This window comes from Rhinatrema bivittatum, chromosome 8 (assembly GCF_901001135.1).
Source record: "Rhinatrema bivittatum chromosome 8, aRhiBiv1.1, whole genome shotgun sequence".
Lineage (NCBI taxonomy): Eukaryota > Metazoa > Chordata > Amphibia > Gymnophiona > Rhinatrematidae > Rhinatrema > Rhinatrema bivittatum.
Window position 1 is genome coordinate 34,712,335 of NC_042622.1, and position 19,730 is coordinate 34,732,064.

The following is a 19,730-nucleotide window of genomic DNA, read 5'->3' on the forward strand; positions in this document are numbered from 1 at the left end:
TAACTCCCTGGGGATTATTCCCCTATTTCACACCCCCTCCCCCCCCCCCCGTGCTCCCACAACATGCCTAGTCCGGTCACTGCAGTGACAGTCCTGGGCCGGGGGCCATGCAATCATGAGGCCTGCGTACGGCCACTGGGTTTCACCCTTGACCAATGACCACAACTCACCCCACAGCATCCCCAGCCCTCAAAATCCGATACTACTTTAACTTTTAAAGCTGCTGCTCCTGTTTAATTCAGTAGCTGCATATTCGTCTGAAATGGGCGATGTTTTTTCAGATTACCCCGAAGGCCTCTCCACCACTGAAAGCTATAATTTGTAAGCAGTGCGCCAATAGCACTGGTAGACTGATACTGAACTTTGGGATTTAATAATGGGTTGTTTTGTTCTAATGACTGTACAACATCTTGACTGGATTGGGTCATCCTGAAGGGCAGTTTATATATTTTTAAATTAAACATCATTTCAAGCCACTAACAGTGGTTTTCATCCTGATTAATGTATACACTCGTCTGTCCTTCCTGATGTAAGGTAGCACTGTGACATATTGGTGACCATCCTAACTTTTTGAAGTGGTTGCTTTTCATTGAAGCTTAACATACAGATGATATCCCACCATGAAGGTTAATTTGTTTTAGTTTCTATTTATCCTTATCAATGTGTTCCCTCAATAATCTACTAAAAGTTCTCTTTATTTGATGGCACATGTCACTTTTAAACAAATGCACTGCATATGCCTGACTATTTCATGCATAAAGTTGTATGATGATTGTGTCAGAGCAGTTAAATACATATAAATTGAAGTCTCCATTCAGTTAGTTGGCGGTACTTTATTACTGACCTTGCAATATATTTTTGAGTAGCATTTGGGATTTATAATTCCTTCATCAGATCACTGCAGAGTGAGCGCAGAACTAAAAGCTACTCGAAATATATTGAGTCAGTCGATTGGGAAGGTAGTGTAAATGTTTGTTGACTAGGGGTGTGTAATGGGAAAAGCTTTCATTTTTCGTTGCCTATCCTTTGTTTTGTTTCTGAGTTTTAGCACTCTAAAACGCAGGAATAAAATGAAATGAAATTTTTGCTGGGGTTTTTTTTTTTTTTTTTTTGTGTTTCAGATAGGAAATGACACAAAACAAATGTTATCGTGATTTCTCCTGTCATCCCTATTGTTGGCTTTTATTTCTACAAAAGATTCCATGCACAATTCGTGGGAATTATGCCTATACTGAAAATCTCCCTTTTGCTGTTACATTTGCTTAGTTTAGGTGCTTCTGTTAATAATAATGGTCAGTGCTTGTCACATCATGCACTTGATGTGCAGCACGCTATTCAAGAATGCAATGGCCATATTCCAGTAATAAGATAAAACACACCAAATTCTACCCCATCCACAAAAACAGCTGAACGTATCTATTTAAAGTACGCGAGGGTTCATTACAACAGGCAGAATCCCCATGGTAGTTCAAGCCTGCAGTCTGGAATGAGGACCAATTTTACAAGAATAACTTGTTTTGTTCCAAATTAATTATTCAGCGTTAGCTCATCTGAAAAGTGAAATAGTTTGTGGAACTTCTTACACCAAGGCTGACAAGACCTTAAATGATAGAAAACAGCAGCAAAAACAAACAGCATAACATCTAGATGTCTCCATGGTTTCTTAATAGCCAGGGGAGTAGGGGAAGCCCACATTAAAATCAATCAATACCTTCCCTCCACACACAGTGGAATGAGGACAACACATAAAATGTGGATGCCAAGTGTTGAGCAGGCCCCCAGCTATACCCTGATGAACTGCAGTGCCTATAACTAACCATTTGGCAAACAAGTCTACAACGTCCATCTTACATCCAACTCTCGCCATCTCTTTGCCACCTCACCCCCTCGTCGTGCACCCCGCTCGTCGGATACGTCCCTCCTATCCGTGCCTTTCTACTCCACTGCCAATTCCAGACTCTGTGCTTTCCCCCTGGCTGCGCCGGCCGTGTGCTCGGAATAGTCTTCCTGAACTGGTGCCTCATGCCCCCTCTCTCGCCGTGTTTAAATCCCATCTAAAGATTCACCTTTTTGAAACCGCTTTAAAATCTTTTAGTCTTGTTAACTAACTTTCTTTTCTTTGTCTTGCTTTATGAAATATCCCAAGCCTCTTGTCCTGTATGCTTGTCTTGTCAGATTGTAAGCTCTATTGAACAGGGACTGTCTTTTTGTATGCTTGTTAAGTAGTAGTGGTAGTAGTAGAATAACCAAGCCAAGGGTGCGCTTGTGCTATTTTTATCCTTCAACAATGACAGTTTATAGTTGGAGAAGAAAAATGACAAAATAAATCTTTGTCTCGAAAGCCACTGTGACTTAAATCAGGGGTGAGCAAAGCTTTTGAGCCATGACCTCCCCTTCCATTCATGCAACTGGCTAGGGCCCCCCAAGATGGGTTACTAGAGAGTGTGTACACACACACACACACACATGAAGGGCATTCACCGGGCAGCCACACTGCCAGGCAGTGGCTCAAAGACCCCATTTTGTTTCTCATCAAGTGTTTGAAAGAAGTAAGCTCTCTCTCTCTCTCACACACACACACGGGCACTCCACACCCAGACACAGAGAAATAGATACTTCATACCCAGGCAGACAGAGTGCGAAATAGAAACAGTTACCCCATACTCAGACACCCCACAGAGAGACAGAACCCAACACCCAGGCAGGCAGAGAGACACAGACATGCCACACCTAAACAGCGAGACACAGACACGCCATACCCACGAGACACAACCCACGAGACAGACAAATACAGGCAGACGACACACATACAGACCAAAGCGTACCAGACCCACGCGACACCACATCCAGACACACAGGCCACACACCACAATGGTAAGCACTGGAAAATGTTCCAAGAAACGTAGGTGACAGCCAACAATTTCTACAGGCTCAGAAATACTCCATCCCACCCACTGCAACTTTTTTTTTTTTTTTTTGCTTTTTTACTGTTTTCACTACTTTGTCCTGTTTTTATATTTTTCTTAGTTTGCTCATCTTTTTTTTTTATTTTCTCATGTTTAGATTTGCTTATTTAATTTTTTTTATTTTAATTTTTTACACTTTTTGCCTTTATTATCCCTTCCCCACCTCCTCCCTCTCTCCCCTCCATCTTCTCATTCCCTCAGGGCAGTCACCGGCTGTGACCTCTCTCCCTGGCTAGGGTCCAGGCGGCGGCAGGAACTCCTCTCGGACTGAGGTCTGGGTTGTGGTGCAGCGCGGGGTCTGCTCCCACTCTACCCCCGAGTAAGCGGATCCCCGCTCAGGCCTGCCACAGCAGAAGCAGATCCTCCCCCCGGCCCACCGGAAGAGATGGCATGGCTAAGCTGCGGCAGGCTTACAATGTCGTCACCTCATTCTGCCAGCTCGTTCCCTCCCTCCTGAGTTGACAGTGTAGCATTTTTCGTCTTCCCTGATTGAGCAGCCATTGTGCCCCCCTGCAGGATTGTTCAAGCCCCCCCCCCCCCCTTTTGCTCCCTCCTGGCTTAAACATAAGCTCAGATTGATCAAAACGTTGACAGTGTCCTTGGGTAGGGAAAAATTACAAGTTTCAACCGAGCTCCTATGGAGCAAGCACTTCCCAATTTTAGCTAGCGCCAGCATGACCCAGGGCATCTTGGAGAGCAGTGTGGTGCTGGGCGCATGTGCGATATTTTGGTCGAGGAGGAGATCAGTCAGCTCTTACTTGGCATGATCAACCTTTTCTTCAGGCATGTTGGGGTAGTGACCCTATTAGAGGCCTGTATTTATGGATATGCAGAAAAAGGCATAAGGAGCCTTTCTAACAGGTCATACCAGTAGGTGGGCGTACACGTCTCACTATTTCATAAACCTCAAAATGTGTTTTGGCTCGCTGGTGCTATTGCCACTTGAGTCTTGATCAGTTCTAGCAGAAGCTTGAGTTGAGTTGACAAACTGTACCCTAGGAGTAAAGAAATCTGCAGTGCAGAGAATTCTAGGAGGAAACAGACATTTACTGAAGGCTATTTATTGAATTATCTACGGATATTTGATATTTCACTTTTTCCCAAAATTGGTCTGAAGGTGGATTACAGTAAATTTGAATGAACAGAGACATTTGAACAGCTTACAATCGAAGCAGAATTTGCAATTAATGCATCATTGGAATTTAGCACAGGAAACTCCACTTTGGAACAGTTTCAAGACCCAATATGTTTGCTTTCTACTTCTGTTCCATCAGGTGCCACCATGCTGCCCTGTACCTGTAATAAACCAAGCAAGGAGCCAGATGGAGCCATTTTCAGCAGGTTAAAATGGATATTTTATTTAAAAGGACACTTTTTATTGAGGTGTTTCTTTCCAAAAATTTAGGGTAGATGGCTAATGTATTTTGCTGAGTATATTCCACCCATTCACTGAATTATCAAAAGATTTTACATGCAAAAATGGGCTTTTGAAAATTGCTAAGATATATTAAAGCACATTACTTCTTTGAAAATGTACTCCAATGTGCCTTAATGTACAACATGCGTCTTTTAATAAATAGGCTCCTTAGTTAGGAGGCTTTATTTTAAAGTTTCAGTCACATGCTGCATAATAATGGCTTCAAAAAACATCAGAAAATTGATATCTTAGAAAGGGGGACACCTGAGAGAGAAATGCTATGTTGGGTGCAGCCCAATGCCAATTTAAAAAAAAATCACTGTAGGATCTAGCATACAGCATAGGGTTTCCCGATTTCCTCTGGCACTGACAGGATGGGAGTCTGACACGCATTGCTTCAGGACGGAACCAGCTGTGGCTGAGACTGACCATTGGTCAAGCCCTGAGGAGTGGCTGTCTTCTGGTATGGCAAGCTTCTCAAAATAGCAGTATTTCAGCTGATTTTGTAAGTTATTATTGTGCAGCGCCAGGCTGCCCAGGAATAACTTTAAAAAGCCTTCAGATCACTTCAGGTTGACGTGACCTATATTTACAGAAATTATTATGAGTCCCTGTATAAACAAAAGCAGCAAAAAAGAGAAGTAGTTTACAAACATATACATTCTTAGTTGGGTGTTTAAAGGCTTTTGGTTATGCACCTTACAAAATAACTTGAACATGTGATATACCCCATTTAACTGCACATCCTGTTATTGTTTCGTGTATGCATTACAGTTCAATGTTATAGCAAGGTATCTAGTTTTCAGGGGGAAATGAAGATCTTAAACTTTCCCCTGTAGACCATTAGTCATAATATTATACCCTGAGGATATCTGCTAATTTAACTTACTAAATTAAAGCACAAATTTAAAAAGGAAGACACTATGGTTATCTTTATTAGATTAGTACAATTACCAGTTAGCACAAATAGTATTTTACATACAAAAGGTATTGAGAAAGCAGGGAAATAAGCAAGACATGTTTGGGATGGGATGTTTTCAATAAACCATCACTGGTCACTTCTAAAGACTTCTTGTATGCAACAAACAAATTTTGCAGGGCCAAAAAAAAAAAAAAATCCTAGGGTTCCCAAAACCAGATGCAGATGATTAAGTGGCAAAATCTTAACTAAAATAAGCACTTACATACCTCCAGGTCATTAAAGAACAGATGTGTGTCTGCAAGGTTGAAGATCATCTCTTCCATCATCAGCCCCACCCTCACTGACGTAGTGGTATCCTGTTGGAAATACAAACGGCCGCTGCATGAAGGAGCTTTAATCTTCCACGGAAAACTTGTCCTGTTGCACGTCAAAGTCTAATTCGCTTGGAGCTGCACAATAATCGTGCTGCATACACCACAACCCACTACGTGCCTACTCTCTATCTTCATTGTATCACCAAGCTCTGAAACCTAGCAATTCACCTCTGCAGGTCAGGATCTACTCAACCATCACGTCATCTCCCTACGTTGTACAACTCTCTCTCTCTCTTTGCTGCCATATTTCTTCTTTGAGCAGACTTTATCCTGGATGCTGACTCTCACCCCATCAATGACAATCCCCCAAGATCAAGCCAAACTGCAGCTTTTTATCTCATAGCTTCCAAGCAATTAAAAAAAAAAAACTCAATTTAAAACTTCTGAGAAAGCTGCAGTGAAAAATGCAGAACTGCCATTTTATCCTCTGGAAGGAGCCATGTTGATTAATGAATGTTTAGTTTGGCTTCAGATATTCTTGGACCTTAAAGTAAATCAGTGTTCTCTACCTGTTCTTGCCTGCATCCATCTCTAAGGTTTACAACTTGCTCGTCTCTAATTTTCAAACCCACATTTTTAAGAAAGGCGCTGTCTAAAATTAAATACCCTTCCTATTTACTAATCTTTACTTCTGGTCCTGAGTCAGCAATAATTCTTAGCATAGCTCCCTTCAGTTAGTGCATAAATAGAACAACAAGACATTTCTGGAGATCTTCAATAACAGCTTTGAACAATTTCACAAACCTGGAAGATTTTGGAACGTCCATCAAATTGATTTAACAGACCTTTATGAAAAAATGAAAACCATACTCTTCAAATCTCATTCACATTATTCCCTAATCTGCTGATAAGAAAGCTAATGTATTTCCCCAATGGATTTGGGGAAAAAAAAACCCCAAAAATTCTGTTGAACTCGATCCAGGCTGAAATTTATCAAGTTCAAATTGGACTTTGACTTGCATACACATTCCACCTATTTGTCCTATATAGACTGCTGAAATTACCACTATAAAGCCCATGTTATGTGGGCAATATTGAATTTCAATGCTGAGCTGCAGTTTGTTGATCTAATTAGCTATTTTCTGCAGCATCCTAGCCAACCAAAAACAAAACATTTATGTTAAAATGAAATTTACAGCTCATATAGCTAAAAAGGTGCAGAGTTTTTCAGGTAATCTATAGGCACTTGCTTTACACAGAGTTTCAGATTTATACAGAAATCTGCAGTTCTTTAACAGAGCATATAGGCTGGTTCTCTGCCATTTTTCCGGTTCTCTGTTGAAACAGATAACGAGAGATGCTTCTGGCAACAGACCTACTAGACACACAGCCATAAACACTCACACCAAAAAGCAAGTAGCCAAGCTCATTGGGAGTTCCATTTAATGCCCAGCCGAGAATTTGATGAAAATAGATCTGAGAATTTTTGAAAACCAGTCTTTTTTTTTTTTTTGTAAAATAACAAATTAACTTAATTGCATTTTCCTTGACTATTAACAGATAATTCTTTGCCTACTTTACTTCCCTTTGTCAATGATCATCCAAGAACAGTGATGTTGACCTTGCGTTTTCTCAATGTACGTGGGTGGTTTTCTCATAGTGAAGGTACAAATCAGGCCAAGACTGCAGACTTATGTGGACTTCACTCTTAATTTTCTGCAGCATTCTGAGGAGCTTCGTTCCCACACAATGAAGTCAGAAACGAATTAGTTTAGGAAGATGATGGAGTGCATTTTACTAAAGGCTGACAATTTCAATCAACCTCTGTGGCAGAATCTGTTGACATGTAGGGTGTACAGAACACTAACCTAATTATTACGCATTCTTGGAGTAATTCTCTCTAATTAGAGAAGAATGGCTGTGGTTTTGGCCATATGGATGAGTCACAATGACTGCAAAGAATTATATATATATACATATATATATACACAGATAATACAGTATATCTTTCATGTCTGAGCATATTTCCCAAAAAAAGTGAGAAAAGTAGACACAAAGACATAAAAATATCTATGAAATACTCACCTTTTCTATTAACCTCTAGAAAAATGTAATAAAATATTCAATCACGTAAACCAGCTTGGCCTGATCATCATACTGTCTCGCTATTTAATCTGGCAAGTTATATCGCTTCTCACATAAGGAACAGATAATATTCAGGAAGATGCAGAATACTTGGTCTTGAGTGCTAGTGTCTTTGTTATTCAAATTAATTGCCAATATATGACAGAAATTTTGGTGGAATCGGGCTCCTTGTCAGATAACATTAGTCTGTGTTAAACAGGTGAGCATCTTTTGGTTTTGTAAACAGCTGTTTCAAGTGTACAGCCCAGTGTGCTACACCAGATTAAGGCATATTTTATGAAAATTTAGCAACAAAATATTTGCTCAAAGAACTCCTAAACTAAACACTAATTTTTATTCTCCCCGGTAACAAATAGAAACTCATAAAACAAATGTTTATTCTTTTTATTCTTCACCGTAACCATATTGTTCTTGATTTTTGGCTTCTGGAGAGCAAACAGTAGGAGACAGTTGAGTTTTGGAGAATAACCATAATTGTGAAAACAGGTATTTATGAGACAATCAGCAAAAGACAAAATGCTTGTCATAGCTTGGAAAAAAAAAATCAATGAAGCACATAGGAGGTGTGGTCACCAAACAAAAATGCTGCATTAGTGCTTTCCATGCTGCCCCAAATAGATATGGACCATTTAATCAAAAGGTGATAGCCCACAGACCTGGATATATTTACTCCAGCCTAACTGCAGGCCAGAGTGCTGCCACAGTCACATGACTGTCATGACTTCCTGCATTTTGTTCTGCCATTCACAGCACTTCTGAGCACTTCCGTATGGTGTACAGGCATAGAAAATATTTATTTGCAAGGAAAAACAATACATTTGAATAAACACACGTCTCCTTAGATGCAGACTCTTCTTTAGGGTTGTGGGGGTGGAGTGTGTATATATGTTTAGTATGTAATGTACTTCCCAGTGTTGCAGGTCATGGACTGGGTTCTGAAAGGCGATGAACGTCCTCTACCCTAGTCCCGTATCCTGTGCTTCTCCGCTAAATCAGTTTTTACCTGTCAAGGCATTCTACCTCAGTAAGGATGGAGTGGAGGGGAAAAATCCCCCTTCAGATTCATAACAAGCAGGCACACATTATATGTGAAAGGATTGCTCCTCCTCAACGCGAGGCGAACAAGGCAATGAGTACAAAACACAGGGCTGAATTTTCAATAGGTTTTATGCATGGAAATGGAAATTTGAAAATTGCCTGGGTAGATTGCATGAATAAAAATATTTACTTACATGGGTATTTTTATGTGCATTAAAAAAAAAGCATTCTGGAGGGTGCAGTTGGGGCAAGGAAATTATTTATAAAGGATTTATATTCCGCAGATTACAAAAGCAGAAATACATAATTTATAAAAAATAAAAACCACAAAAACAATAATTGAAACAAACAGAACACACTAGCAATAACCACAACAAAAAATAAAATAATAATCATTTAGAAAGCGAAGCCTTCACAAATTTCCAAAACCTTTTCATATCCCTCTGCTGCAGAAGTTCACCTGGTGATGTACTCCCGATGGTAGGGGAAAAGGAAGCCAAAACTCCATATATGTCAATTGATGCTTACAGTCACATTTAGATGGCATCGACAACAATTGTGCACCGACGGCTCGCAACAGACGCCCAGCTTCATACCATTTCAATTTATCAGCCACTGTGCAAACATAATCCGGACACAGCAATTCGGGAAGAACAACAAATCATTTAAATTGTGATCTGTACTTGACCGGCAACCAGTACAGCTGCAATAACACAGGGGGTAATGTGCTCATGAAATCTTACAATCATGCAGCTGCATGTTGTACTAATTGCAATTACTGGGGAGACCCACCCACAGGCTGCTACAACAGTTCAAGGGGTCCATAACTAACCACTGTAACACAGTTCTAAACATATCAAAAGGGAAGAGAAATCTGAATGGCCTAAAGAAGTTTAATGTATAAAAGGCTAATTTTGCTATTTGACGTATGTGTGGCTTCATAGTAAACCTAGAATCTACAATGACCGCAAAATTCGTAACCTCAGATGGTACAGGCAGAATAATGTTCTCAGCCAGAAGAGACAATCATCAATGAGAGACTGCTTGCCAACCCACAATAGCTTGGTCTTATGTAACAAACCACTCTTAGCCAACCAGCTCCTGATTTCTAACATACATGTCTCATATGTTTGTCTAAAAATCAACATTACGCATGGGAATTTACAACTGCTCTATAGCAATGTGTGCAATCGGGTGGATTTTAAAAACCAGGCGCGCGTAAATCCCGGGTTTAACGCGCGCGGCCGGGCCTTAAACACGCCGGGCCAATTTTCAAACGGGCCCGGCCACACGCGTAACCTCCGGTACACGAATAAGTGCCGGGACCAGGGAAAGGGATGGGGAGGGGGCAGGGCTGGAGGCGGCTGGTACGGCGGCCATTTGCGCGCGCTGGACTGGGAGGGAACTGGGGAAGGCTGGGAAGCGTTGCCGGGTGAAAATTGCGGAAGTCTTTCCCCCCCTTGCGCGCTCTGGCGCGCTTGTGCACGCGGCCCCTGGATTCTATAACGTGCGCATGTTATGAAATCGGCTTGTCCTGGTGTGGGCGCTGGGAAGTGCGCGCGCACCTTGAAAAATCTACCCCACTGTGTGCACGTACATTTATAGGCATACTTCTGAAAATCAACATTACACCAGTAAGCCTGCCCTGATTTTCAAAATAGGTTTTTAGCACTTACTTTAGCCATACACGCAGAGTTTTAAAAATTACCCCCAGAGAGGCATATATGCCATTATATGGCCGCGCATGGTTTTACCATAGTATTTTATAACTCGCGTGCATTATAAAATACATGTATCAAATACATGCGATGACTGAAACCACTTATTATCAATGCATTGAACGTGTTTACTTTACCTACCTATTTTAAAAATATAAATGTGCTATATTTTGCACGCGAAAGTAAAGTAGGACTTACTCTCGCAAGTCGGCTTATTTTAGAACATGCGCACGTCAAGGAAATGGCTCAGTTTGCCATTTAGTCCACCAGTTCGCCCAGTCTTCCTCCAGGTCATCGAGACCCCCCCCCCCCCGCCCCTTTTCTTCAGCCCGAAGTTCCCCAGGTTTGGCCAGACCTCCCACCCTTTCCGCACTACATAATAAATGCATTTAATATCACTTACGCCAGATAGTTTAGATGTACAATTACAGAAGTTGGCAAATTTACACAAATAAGTATCTTTTAAAATAGCAACTCATGCGGGTGTTGACCCCCACCCTGCCCCTTCTTTCACATGTTTATATGTGCACGTGATAGTGAAAATAGGCCCGGGATTTTCAATATTTACAAAATACAGAGTGGAGGCTACTTACATGCATATCTGTTCATTTTTATGCACAGAAACGTTTGAAAATTCACCGCATAGTGTGGAAAGGAGGTGAGAGATTGAATTTTCATTTTATTAATTTTTGCACGCATGCAAGCCTTTTCCAACTCTTAAATCAAACTCTCTAACCTCCTTCCATGACAGTATTTATTCCACTAGAAGTAAAATATTTCTCGGTTTTCCTGTATTTCCCCCCATTAATTCCTAGGGGGTTGGGCTGCGTAAGTGCTTCTGAGTATACTTAAATGAGGTAGTGTGGTAATTGAAGCACAGGCAAGCATCTTTTGCTTCTTAACCTTAATTCAAGTTGACATCAAGATGGACTTCTTCCATCCAATTCCAGATGTTGGCAACATTAGGATAGTAACTCCGCATACCCTAAAAAGGATAATGAGGATCATGTATATTGCGATGAAACAGAAAATGAAACATGATTTTCAAGTGGGTGTTATGTTTGGTAGTCCGCACCGCACTCATTTTTCTAGCTGGACCGTCGCTGTTAGCTCGATATGCAGCGCTCTGACATGGCAAGAAACCATCAGCTTCTCATGCGTCAGGACGCCGCTACCCCCATTCTGCTGCGCTCCTCTTTAGGCATGCGCCCAACCTCTCTTCATATAAAGGGGCTGCGGCAGGAAACGTTCTGCGGCGCCTGCGGATGTCATCACACGCTGAACCCTATAAAGGGCTCATTCTCTTCTTCTCTCATTGTCTCAGCAACAGGTCTAACTACTTTCTAACATAAGAACATGCCATACTGGATCAGACCAAGGGTCCATCAAGCCCAGCATCCTGTCTCCAACAGTGGCCAATCCAGGCCATAAGAACCTGGCAAGTACCCAAAAACTAAGTCTATTCCATGTTACCGTTGCTAGTAATAGCAGTGGCTATTTTCTAAGTCAACTTAATTAATAGCAGGTAATGGACTTCTCCAAGAACTTATCCAATCCTTTTTTAAACACCGCTATACTAACTGCACTAACCACATCCTCTGGCAACAAATTCCAGAGTTTAATTGTGCGTTGAGTGAAGAAGAACTTTCTCCGATTAGTTTTAAATGTGCCCCATGCTAACTTCATGGAGTGCCCCCTAGTCTTTCTAGTATCTGAAAGTGTAAATAACCGATTCACATTTACCCGTTCAAGACCTCTCATGATCTTAAAGACCTCCATCATATCCCCCCTCAGCCGTCTCTTCTCCAAGCTGAAAAGCCCTAACCTCTTTAGTCTTTCCTCATAGGGAAGCTGTTCCATCCCCTTTATCATTTTGGTAGCCCTTCTCTGTACCTTCTCCATCACAATTATATCTTTTTTGAGATGCGGTGACCAGAACTGTACACAGTATTCAAGGTGCTTCCCAGTGCTCCAGTCTTCATCCAGCTTGTCTTCAGTCCTTTTCCAGCTTTCTTTGGTTTGTCTTCTGTCTTCACGCCAGTCTGTTCCATCCACGTTGCCTGCTTGATCTTCTCCTTGCCTGCCTGCCCTGCCTTCTCATCCCTCCTCTCCTCTCTTGGACGGATACCTGGATCTCAGATACACCTGACTGCTGCCCGCCTTTGACCATTGCCTGGACCTCGGATTTGCCTGGCCGCTGCTTGCCTACGACCGTAGCTACTACAGACCTCCACACCTGTCAACAGCAGAGACCCCCCCACCTGTCTTGCTGGCCTTGGCACCCAAAGGCTCAACCCAATCCCTACGTTGCCTGGGTCCGCCTGCTGACGGTGGGAACCTGCAGGGCTCCTCCCTGCAGGCAGGGTCAATCCTGCCTTGGCCCAAGGGTCCACAGATATAACAGTGGGGACTAAAGTGTATTTATTTGTTTGCACTTGATTATCTGCTTTTACAACTAACAGCACAAGATTGAGTATAATAAAACTATAACAAACAAAAATCAAACCAATTAAAAACACTTTGGGGTGAATTTTCAAAATTTTATGCGCATAAAAATTAGTATACGCACACGGCAAGTAGCCTCTACTTGCTTTGAAAAAATACTTTCAAAAAATATATAGAGACTTGGTGGATTGGGATTTGAGCGCTTAGGGCCAGATTTTAGTAGGTACGCTTGATTTTATAACATGCACGCAGCCGCGCACATGTTATAAAATCCGGGGTCGGTGCGTGCAAGGGGGTGCACACTTGTGCACCTTGCGTGCGCCAAGCTCCAAGGCCGCCCCGAAAATCGGAGCAGCCTTGGAAGGAACTTTCCTTCCGCCCCCCCCAGCCCTACCTAAATCACCCCCTACCTTTATTTTCAAAGTTGCACCTGCCTCCGGGCAAGAAAATGCCAATCCACGGGAAAACTAGATTTTCCCACGGCCACAGAAACCCAAAAGCGCAAATGATCGAGCACCCGATGCACATCCCTACAATCTAATCCCATTTAATAAATTCCAGCCTGCATGATGCAGGCTGGAATTTAGAGAGAACACCTGCTTCTTCCAAAAAATCAAACTATTGCTGGTAGACCACCCACTCCAACAACTCCCCAGCAGCCAAGTCCTCCATTGAGTCCAGTGGAGAATTACCTTGGTAGGAATAGCGAGGCCGATATTCAGAAGGCTGTTTAGGGGACAAGTTATCTGGCTAATGTCCCGCTGAATATACTTGTTTAAAGTTATCTCGCTACATGTAAGCGGCTAACTTTAAAAACTAACTGGCTAAGTTTGAATGTAGCCGGTTAAGTTTTAAGGCTATCGGGCCTAAGTTTGAATGTAGCCGGTTAAGTTTTAAGGTTATCGGGCCTTGTGCGGCCGGATAGCTTATCCGGGTAAGTAGCGCTGTATCAGTATTCAAACAAGAAAGAAAGAAATGGAAGAGCCCGCAGGTGCCATCCTTAGCGGTAAATTACCCTGTCTCGCCAGGCGCTCCTCAAATACATTATCGGGCCGTTTCTTCCCCCGCACCGCCTTTCCCCATTTTCACTGTTAACATTTCTAGCACCCCTCCGTGGTGTCAAACTATTTTTTAGGCCCACCCCATGGACTCACATCCCCACCTCCCCCCAACTCCCCTATCAGGTGCAACGCTGGAGCCGCCGGGAGCAGGTGAGTGAAGTCCTCACTCCTGGAGGGGATGGGACGGGGAGTCCGAACGGGTGGGAGGCGCCTAACCAAATAGTTTGACGCTGTGGAGGGGTGTTCCAAAGTCCGGGGGGGGGGGGCGGGGGGCGCAATATAAATGTTAACGGTGAAAACAGGGAAACGGGATGGGGGGAAAGAAACAGCCTAATGTGTTTGAGGCGTGCTGGGCGAGACAGGGAAATTTACCAATAAGGAAGGGAGCCACACCCCCTTTCATTTCTGTTTCTTTTTAATACTGATACCTTTTAAAGATACCTGCGTGAGCAGCAAGCTATCTCACCACACAAGGCCGGATAACTTAGCCACATATATCCTTCGGCTAAGTTAGCCGGATATCTCAGACCTCTCTGGAACGCCCCCGAAACGCCTCTTTCTTAATCCAGCTAAATCCTAGCTGAATAACTACTTGTCCATCTATAATTTAGGAAGATAGGCACATTTGCTATTTAGTCGGTCAACTTTTGAATTATCCGTCTAAACAGGTTTTGAATATGGACCCCAGCACTGATAATGTATGCAAGCCAAGGCATAAATGTCTGGCCGGCTCCCTAATGATCTGTGAGGAAACGGAATTCAAGCTAGGTGTTGTCATTTTAATGCCCCAAATAAACCTTGCTAATTCTCCAGTGCTGACTGTACAGAATGTAAGCAATGAAACATGATCGTTTTCATTCATCCAAGTGGCTGAATATCTGTCAGGGGGGATGTCTGGCGATGAAGTAGCAGCCTAATGATTAGAGCAGGCTCAGAACCAGAGCAGCCAGAGTTCAAATCCCCACTGACACTTCAAGTAACTTCATCCCTCCCATTGTCTCAGGTACAGACCGAACCTCCCAGTTTGTCACCCTCCACTGCCCCAACCAGAAAGCTCAATTAAAATGACGATTATCACACTTGTGGTGCATGGGTGCCAATTGTGATGGGCAGCCAGCTCCTTCCCCCTGCCCCCCATTCTCAATATGGCCGTCACTTCCCCGTTCTCCCGGTCGCATAGGGGAAGTGTGGCGACTCCCTGGCTGGGTCTGTGCTTCTTTTAAGGGGGGTGGAGATGCTGCAATAATGGCTACAGTCTCCTTGACCCTCTTCCCCCCCCCCCCCCCACCCCACAGGATGGCTGTGTGGCTCCTTCCATGTCCTGTCCCAGCTTCCTGAGCAACCGCGTGATGACGTCATCAGGCGGCTGGTCTCAGGGGGAGAATGTGATTTGCCGGTCACCTGATGTGGCCGGAGGGTCTGTCAAGGAGAGTAAAGGGAAGAGGAGTGCATCCCTTCCCCCTTTTGGATTTTCGTTTCCCCAAGCCAGAGTAGCATGCGGCTCAGTGCAAGGCCTTGCAATATATGGCAGGACTTGGAAACAGGGGTTGTAGCACAGCCTGAGCAATCTCCTCAACTGCCCTGGGAACAGCTCCTGGAGCATGGGCTGATGCAGGATCCCCTCAACCAGGAAACAAGGGGGGGGGGGAGTGGTGGGGGGGCTGTTAGAAGGATGAGATTCAGCACCTGGTCCCTGGTTCCAGAGATAGTTTCAAAGATGAGTCAGATGAACTGAACCAAATCTCTGTGAACCTGGAAGATGAAGTAGGCCAGATTGACAAACTAAAGAGTAGCAAATCACCTGGACCGGATAATATGCACCCCAGATCTATTAGTTAAAATTTGTAACCCATCATTAAAATTATCCATTGTACTTGAAGACTGGAGGGTGGGCAGTGTAACCCCAATATTTAAAAAGGGCTCCAGGGGCGATCCGGGTAACTATAGACCAGTGAGCCTGACTTAAGTGCCGGAAAAAATAGTGGGAACTATTCTCAAGATCAAAAGCGTAGAGCATATAGAAAGACATGGTTTAATGGAACATAGTCAATATGGATTTACCCAAGGGAAGTCTTGCCTAACAAATATGCTTCATTTATTTGAAGGGGTTAACAAACATGTGGATAAAGGTGAACCAGTAGACGTAGTGTACTTGGATTTTCAGAAGGCGTTTGACAAAGTCCCTCATGAGAGGCTTCTAAGAAAACTTAAAAGTCATGGGATATGAAGAATGTCCTTTTCATGGATTACAAACTGGTTAAAAGACAGGAAAAGAGAGTAGGATTAAATGGCCAATTTTCTCAGTGGATAAGGGTAACACTGGAGTGCCTCATGGACATGTGCTTTTCAATATATAAATGATCTGGAAAGGAATATGAGTGAGATAATCAAATTTGCAGATGATACAAAATTATTAAAAGTAGTAAATCACAAGGGGATTGTGATAAATTGCAGGAGGCCCTTGCAAGGCTGGAAGATTGGGCATCCAAATGGCAGATGAAATTTAATGTGGACAAGTGAAAGGTGATGCATATAGGGAAAAATAACCCATGCTATAATTACACAATGTTGGGTTCCATATTAGGTGCTACAACCCAAGAAAGAGATCTAGGCGTCATAGTGGATAACACATTAAAATCGTCGGTTCAGTGTGCTGCGGCAGTCAAAAAAGCAAACAGAATGTTAGGAATTATTCGAAGGGAATGGTGAATAAAACGGAAAATGTCATAATGCCTCTATATCGCTCCATGGTGAGACTGCACTTTGAGTACTGTGTACAATTCTGGTCGCTGCATCTCAAAAAAGATATAGTGGCGATGGAGAAGGTACAGAGAAGGGCAACCAAAATGATAAAGGGGATGGAATGGCTCCCTTATGAGGAAAGGGCTGAGGGGAGATTATGATAGAGATTTATAAAATCATGAGAGGTCTAGAACGGGTAAATATGAATCAGTTATTTACACTTTCGAATACTAGAAGGACTAGGGGGCATTCCATAAAGTTAGCGTGTGGCACATTTAAGACTAATCAGAGAAAGTTCTTTTTCACTCAATGCACAATTAAACTCTGGAATTTGTTGCCAGAGGATGTGGTTAGTGCAGTTAGGGCCGGTTTTTAAAAGGGTTACACGCATAAGGTACGCACGTAACCCTTTTAAAACCCCCCTGCGTGCGCCGAGCCTATTTTGCATAGGCTTGGCGGAGCGCAAGCCCCGGGACGAGCGTAAGTCCCGGGGCTTGCAAAAAAGGGGCAGTCGGGGGCGTGGCCAGGGGGCGTGGTGTTGGATCGGGGGCATGTGGGCAGTCCGAGGACGTGGCCGAGTGCCCCGACACAGCGGCCTGTGTCAGGGCCTGACGCGCTGGCGTGTGTAAGTTACTACTGCCCAGAGGCAGTAGTAACTTTTCGGATAAAGGTAGGGGGGAGTCTAGATAGGGCCTGGGGGTTGGAAGGAAAGTGGCCTCGGAGGGATCGGTCAGCTCGCGTAGGAGTCGGTGCGCGAAAGTTGCACAAATGTGCACCCCCTTGCGTGCGCCGACCCCAGATTTTATAAGATACGCGCGGCTATGCGCGTATCTTATAAAATCAGCGTACTTTTGTTTGTGCCTGATGCGCGAACAAAAGTACACTCACGCATTGTCTTTTAAAATGTACCCCCTTAGTGTAATTGGGTTTAAAAAAGGTTTGGATAAGTTCTTGGAGGAGAAGTCCATTACCTGCTGTTAATCAAGCTGACTTAGAGAATAGCCACTGCTATTACTGGCATTAGTAGCATGGGATCTACTTAATCAGACCGATTCTGTAAGGTCTGCAGGAAATGGGTGCTCAGTGTGGAGGGCTTGCTCTCCTAACGTGCCCCCAGCCACTTCTCCTGGGCATGTGATCCTGTATTTAAATGAGCGGTATTGCTAAAAAGGAGGCGTTAGGGACAATAGCACGTCCCTAGTGCCTACTTAGAAGTGGAAACCCAGGAGAAGTGGCTGCCAGCGGATTCAGAATACAGACGATTTTTTTTTTTTTTTTTTTTAACATTTTTGCTTCCTCCGACTTAATATCACTAGGATATTAGTAGTATGGATATCACTAGGATATTAAGTCAGAGGGTGTACAGAAAAGCAGTATTTTCTGCTTTTCTGTACACTTTTTTGGGCAGGCGTTAATTTCTGAGCGTAAAATGTGCGGATTGGCCGCACATATTTTTTTTCAGTATCTCAGGTGAATAACTAATAGCCTCATCAACATGCATTTGCATGTGATGAGCGCTATTAGTTTCAGTGAGGGGAGGGGTTGGACACGCTTTTTTGACACGCTAAACCCCTTTACTGTATAAGGGGTAGTGGGTGGACGTAAAAAATGCGCACCCAATTGTGAGGAAAACAGTGCACTCAGCTGAGCGCTCTTTACAGTATCGGCCTGAATGTTCAGGCACTTGCGCAGTACCTCTAACCTGGATTGGCCACCTTTGGAAACAGGATGCTGGGCTTGATGGACCCTTGATCTGACCCAGCATAGCAACTTATGTTCTTACCTGTATTTGTTCTGTAATTAATAAATCTGCAGTCATTAATATTTCAAAGCGATGCAATGGCTGCTGCCTATTTGTGGGCTGGTGTGTGGTGGTCGTCGTGTGTGTGTGTGTGTGTGTGTGTGTGTGTGTGTGGGCTACTGGATGCCCCTGTCACTGGCATCTAACAGTGTGGATTTCCTTTTCTTTTCTGCCGTTGCCAAGAATGTTTAAACAGACTGCAAGTCAACGTTAGGGAACACACAGTAGCGTTTCTGTCCTCTGCATCACCCCTTTCCTCCTGGAAAATGGCCTGAGAGGAGGAATTGGATTAGGAAGCAGAGGAGCGTCTATCTGCTCTGACCACCTCAGCATTATCCCCATCCCTTCCTGTCCCCTGCAGGCAGGTGCCTGGGGCAGGAAGCAGGGGATTGTCAGATAACCTGCATATGTGATTACCTGGCATGGGCCATTCCCCATGCATTCTGGATGACGGGGCTTTCACTGCACTGAGAGGGTCATTTATCAAATCGCATTAGGGCCCTAACGCCCGCAATAACGCCGCAACGCACGCGATAAATACCGCACCGCAAATTGTGTAGGCTAATTTTTCATTTGTATTCAAGTGGGAGGAGTTTGGGCGGAGTAAATGGAAATGAGGGTCAGTCAGCGTCGGGTGCGATAGAGTAATGCACAGCAACGCAGGTTTTAGCGCCGGAAATAACTACACCGTTTTCCTGTGCGCTGTGCCTGCGTTAGCTGTGTGTTACCGGCCGAAAATGTTTTTATCGCGGGAGGGGGAGGGGCCTCTGAGGAAGCTCACATTTCTTAACTTTTTATACCACTGTAAAGGGGGGCAATCTTACATGCAAAGTCATACGTACGAACAGCACAGTTACCATCAGTGAAGATTTAATGTGATTTGGAGGGATGAAAGGTGAAAGAGTAGATTTGTACCATGTTCTCTCTACCTAGCTTGATGCGCTCTCTATGCAGCTGCAATCGTGTTCACATTTTACGATCTGCTCTTTGCGGTTAGAGACGCTACTACCCGGACAGTTTGCAATCAACACTACTTTTGCAGTCTAGGCATTTCCTTCGTGTGTGCTGCAAAATTGTCACTATAGGACACTTTTCCTGATGCTGTGCAATTAGTATATTGTTGGGTATCTGACCCTCGCGACGCAGCCCTTGTGGCGAAAC

At 43.6% G+C, this 19,730-nt stretch overlaps 1 protein-coding gene across 1 annotated transcript in view; it reads right to left on the bottom strand.

Annotated features, from left to right (window-relative positions):
- The window catches only part of EYA2 (EYA transcriptional coactivator and phosphatase 2), a 330,347-nt gene that overhangs the window by 34,044 nt on the left and 276,573 nt on the right, over positions 1 to 19,730 (bottom strand). The window contains exon 10 of the mRNA XM_029613002.1: positions 5,572 to 5,661. Within this exon, the coding sequence (XP_029468862.1) occupies positions 5,572 to 5,661 (90 nt within the window). The remainder of the gene's footprint in view (positions 1 to 5,571; positions 5,662 to 19,730) is intronic.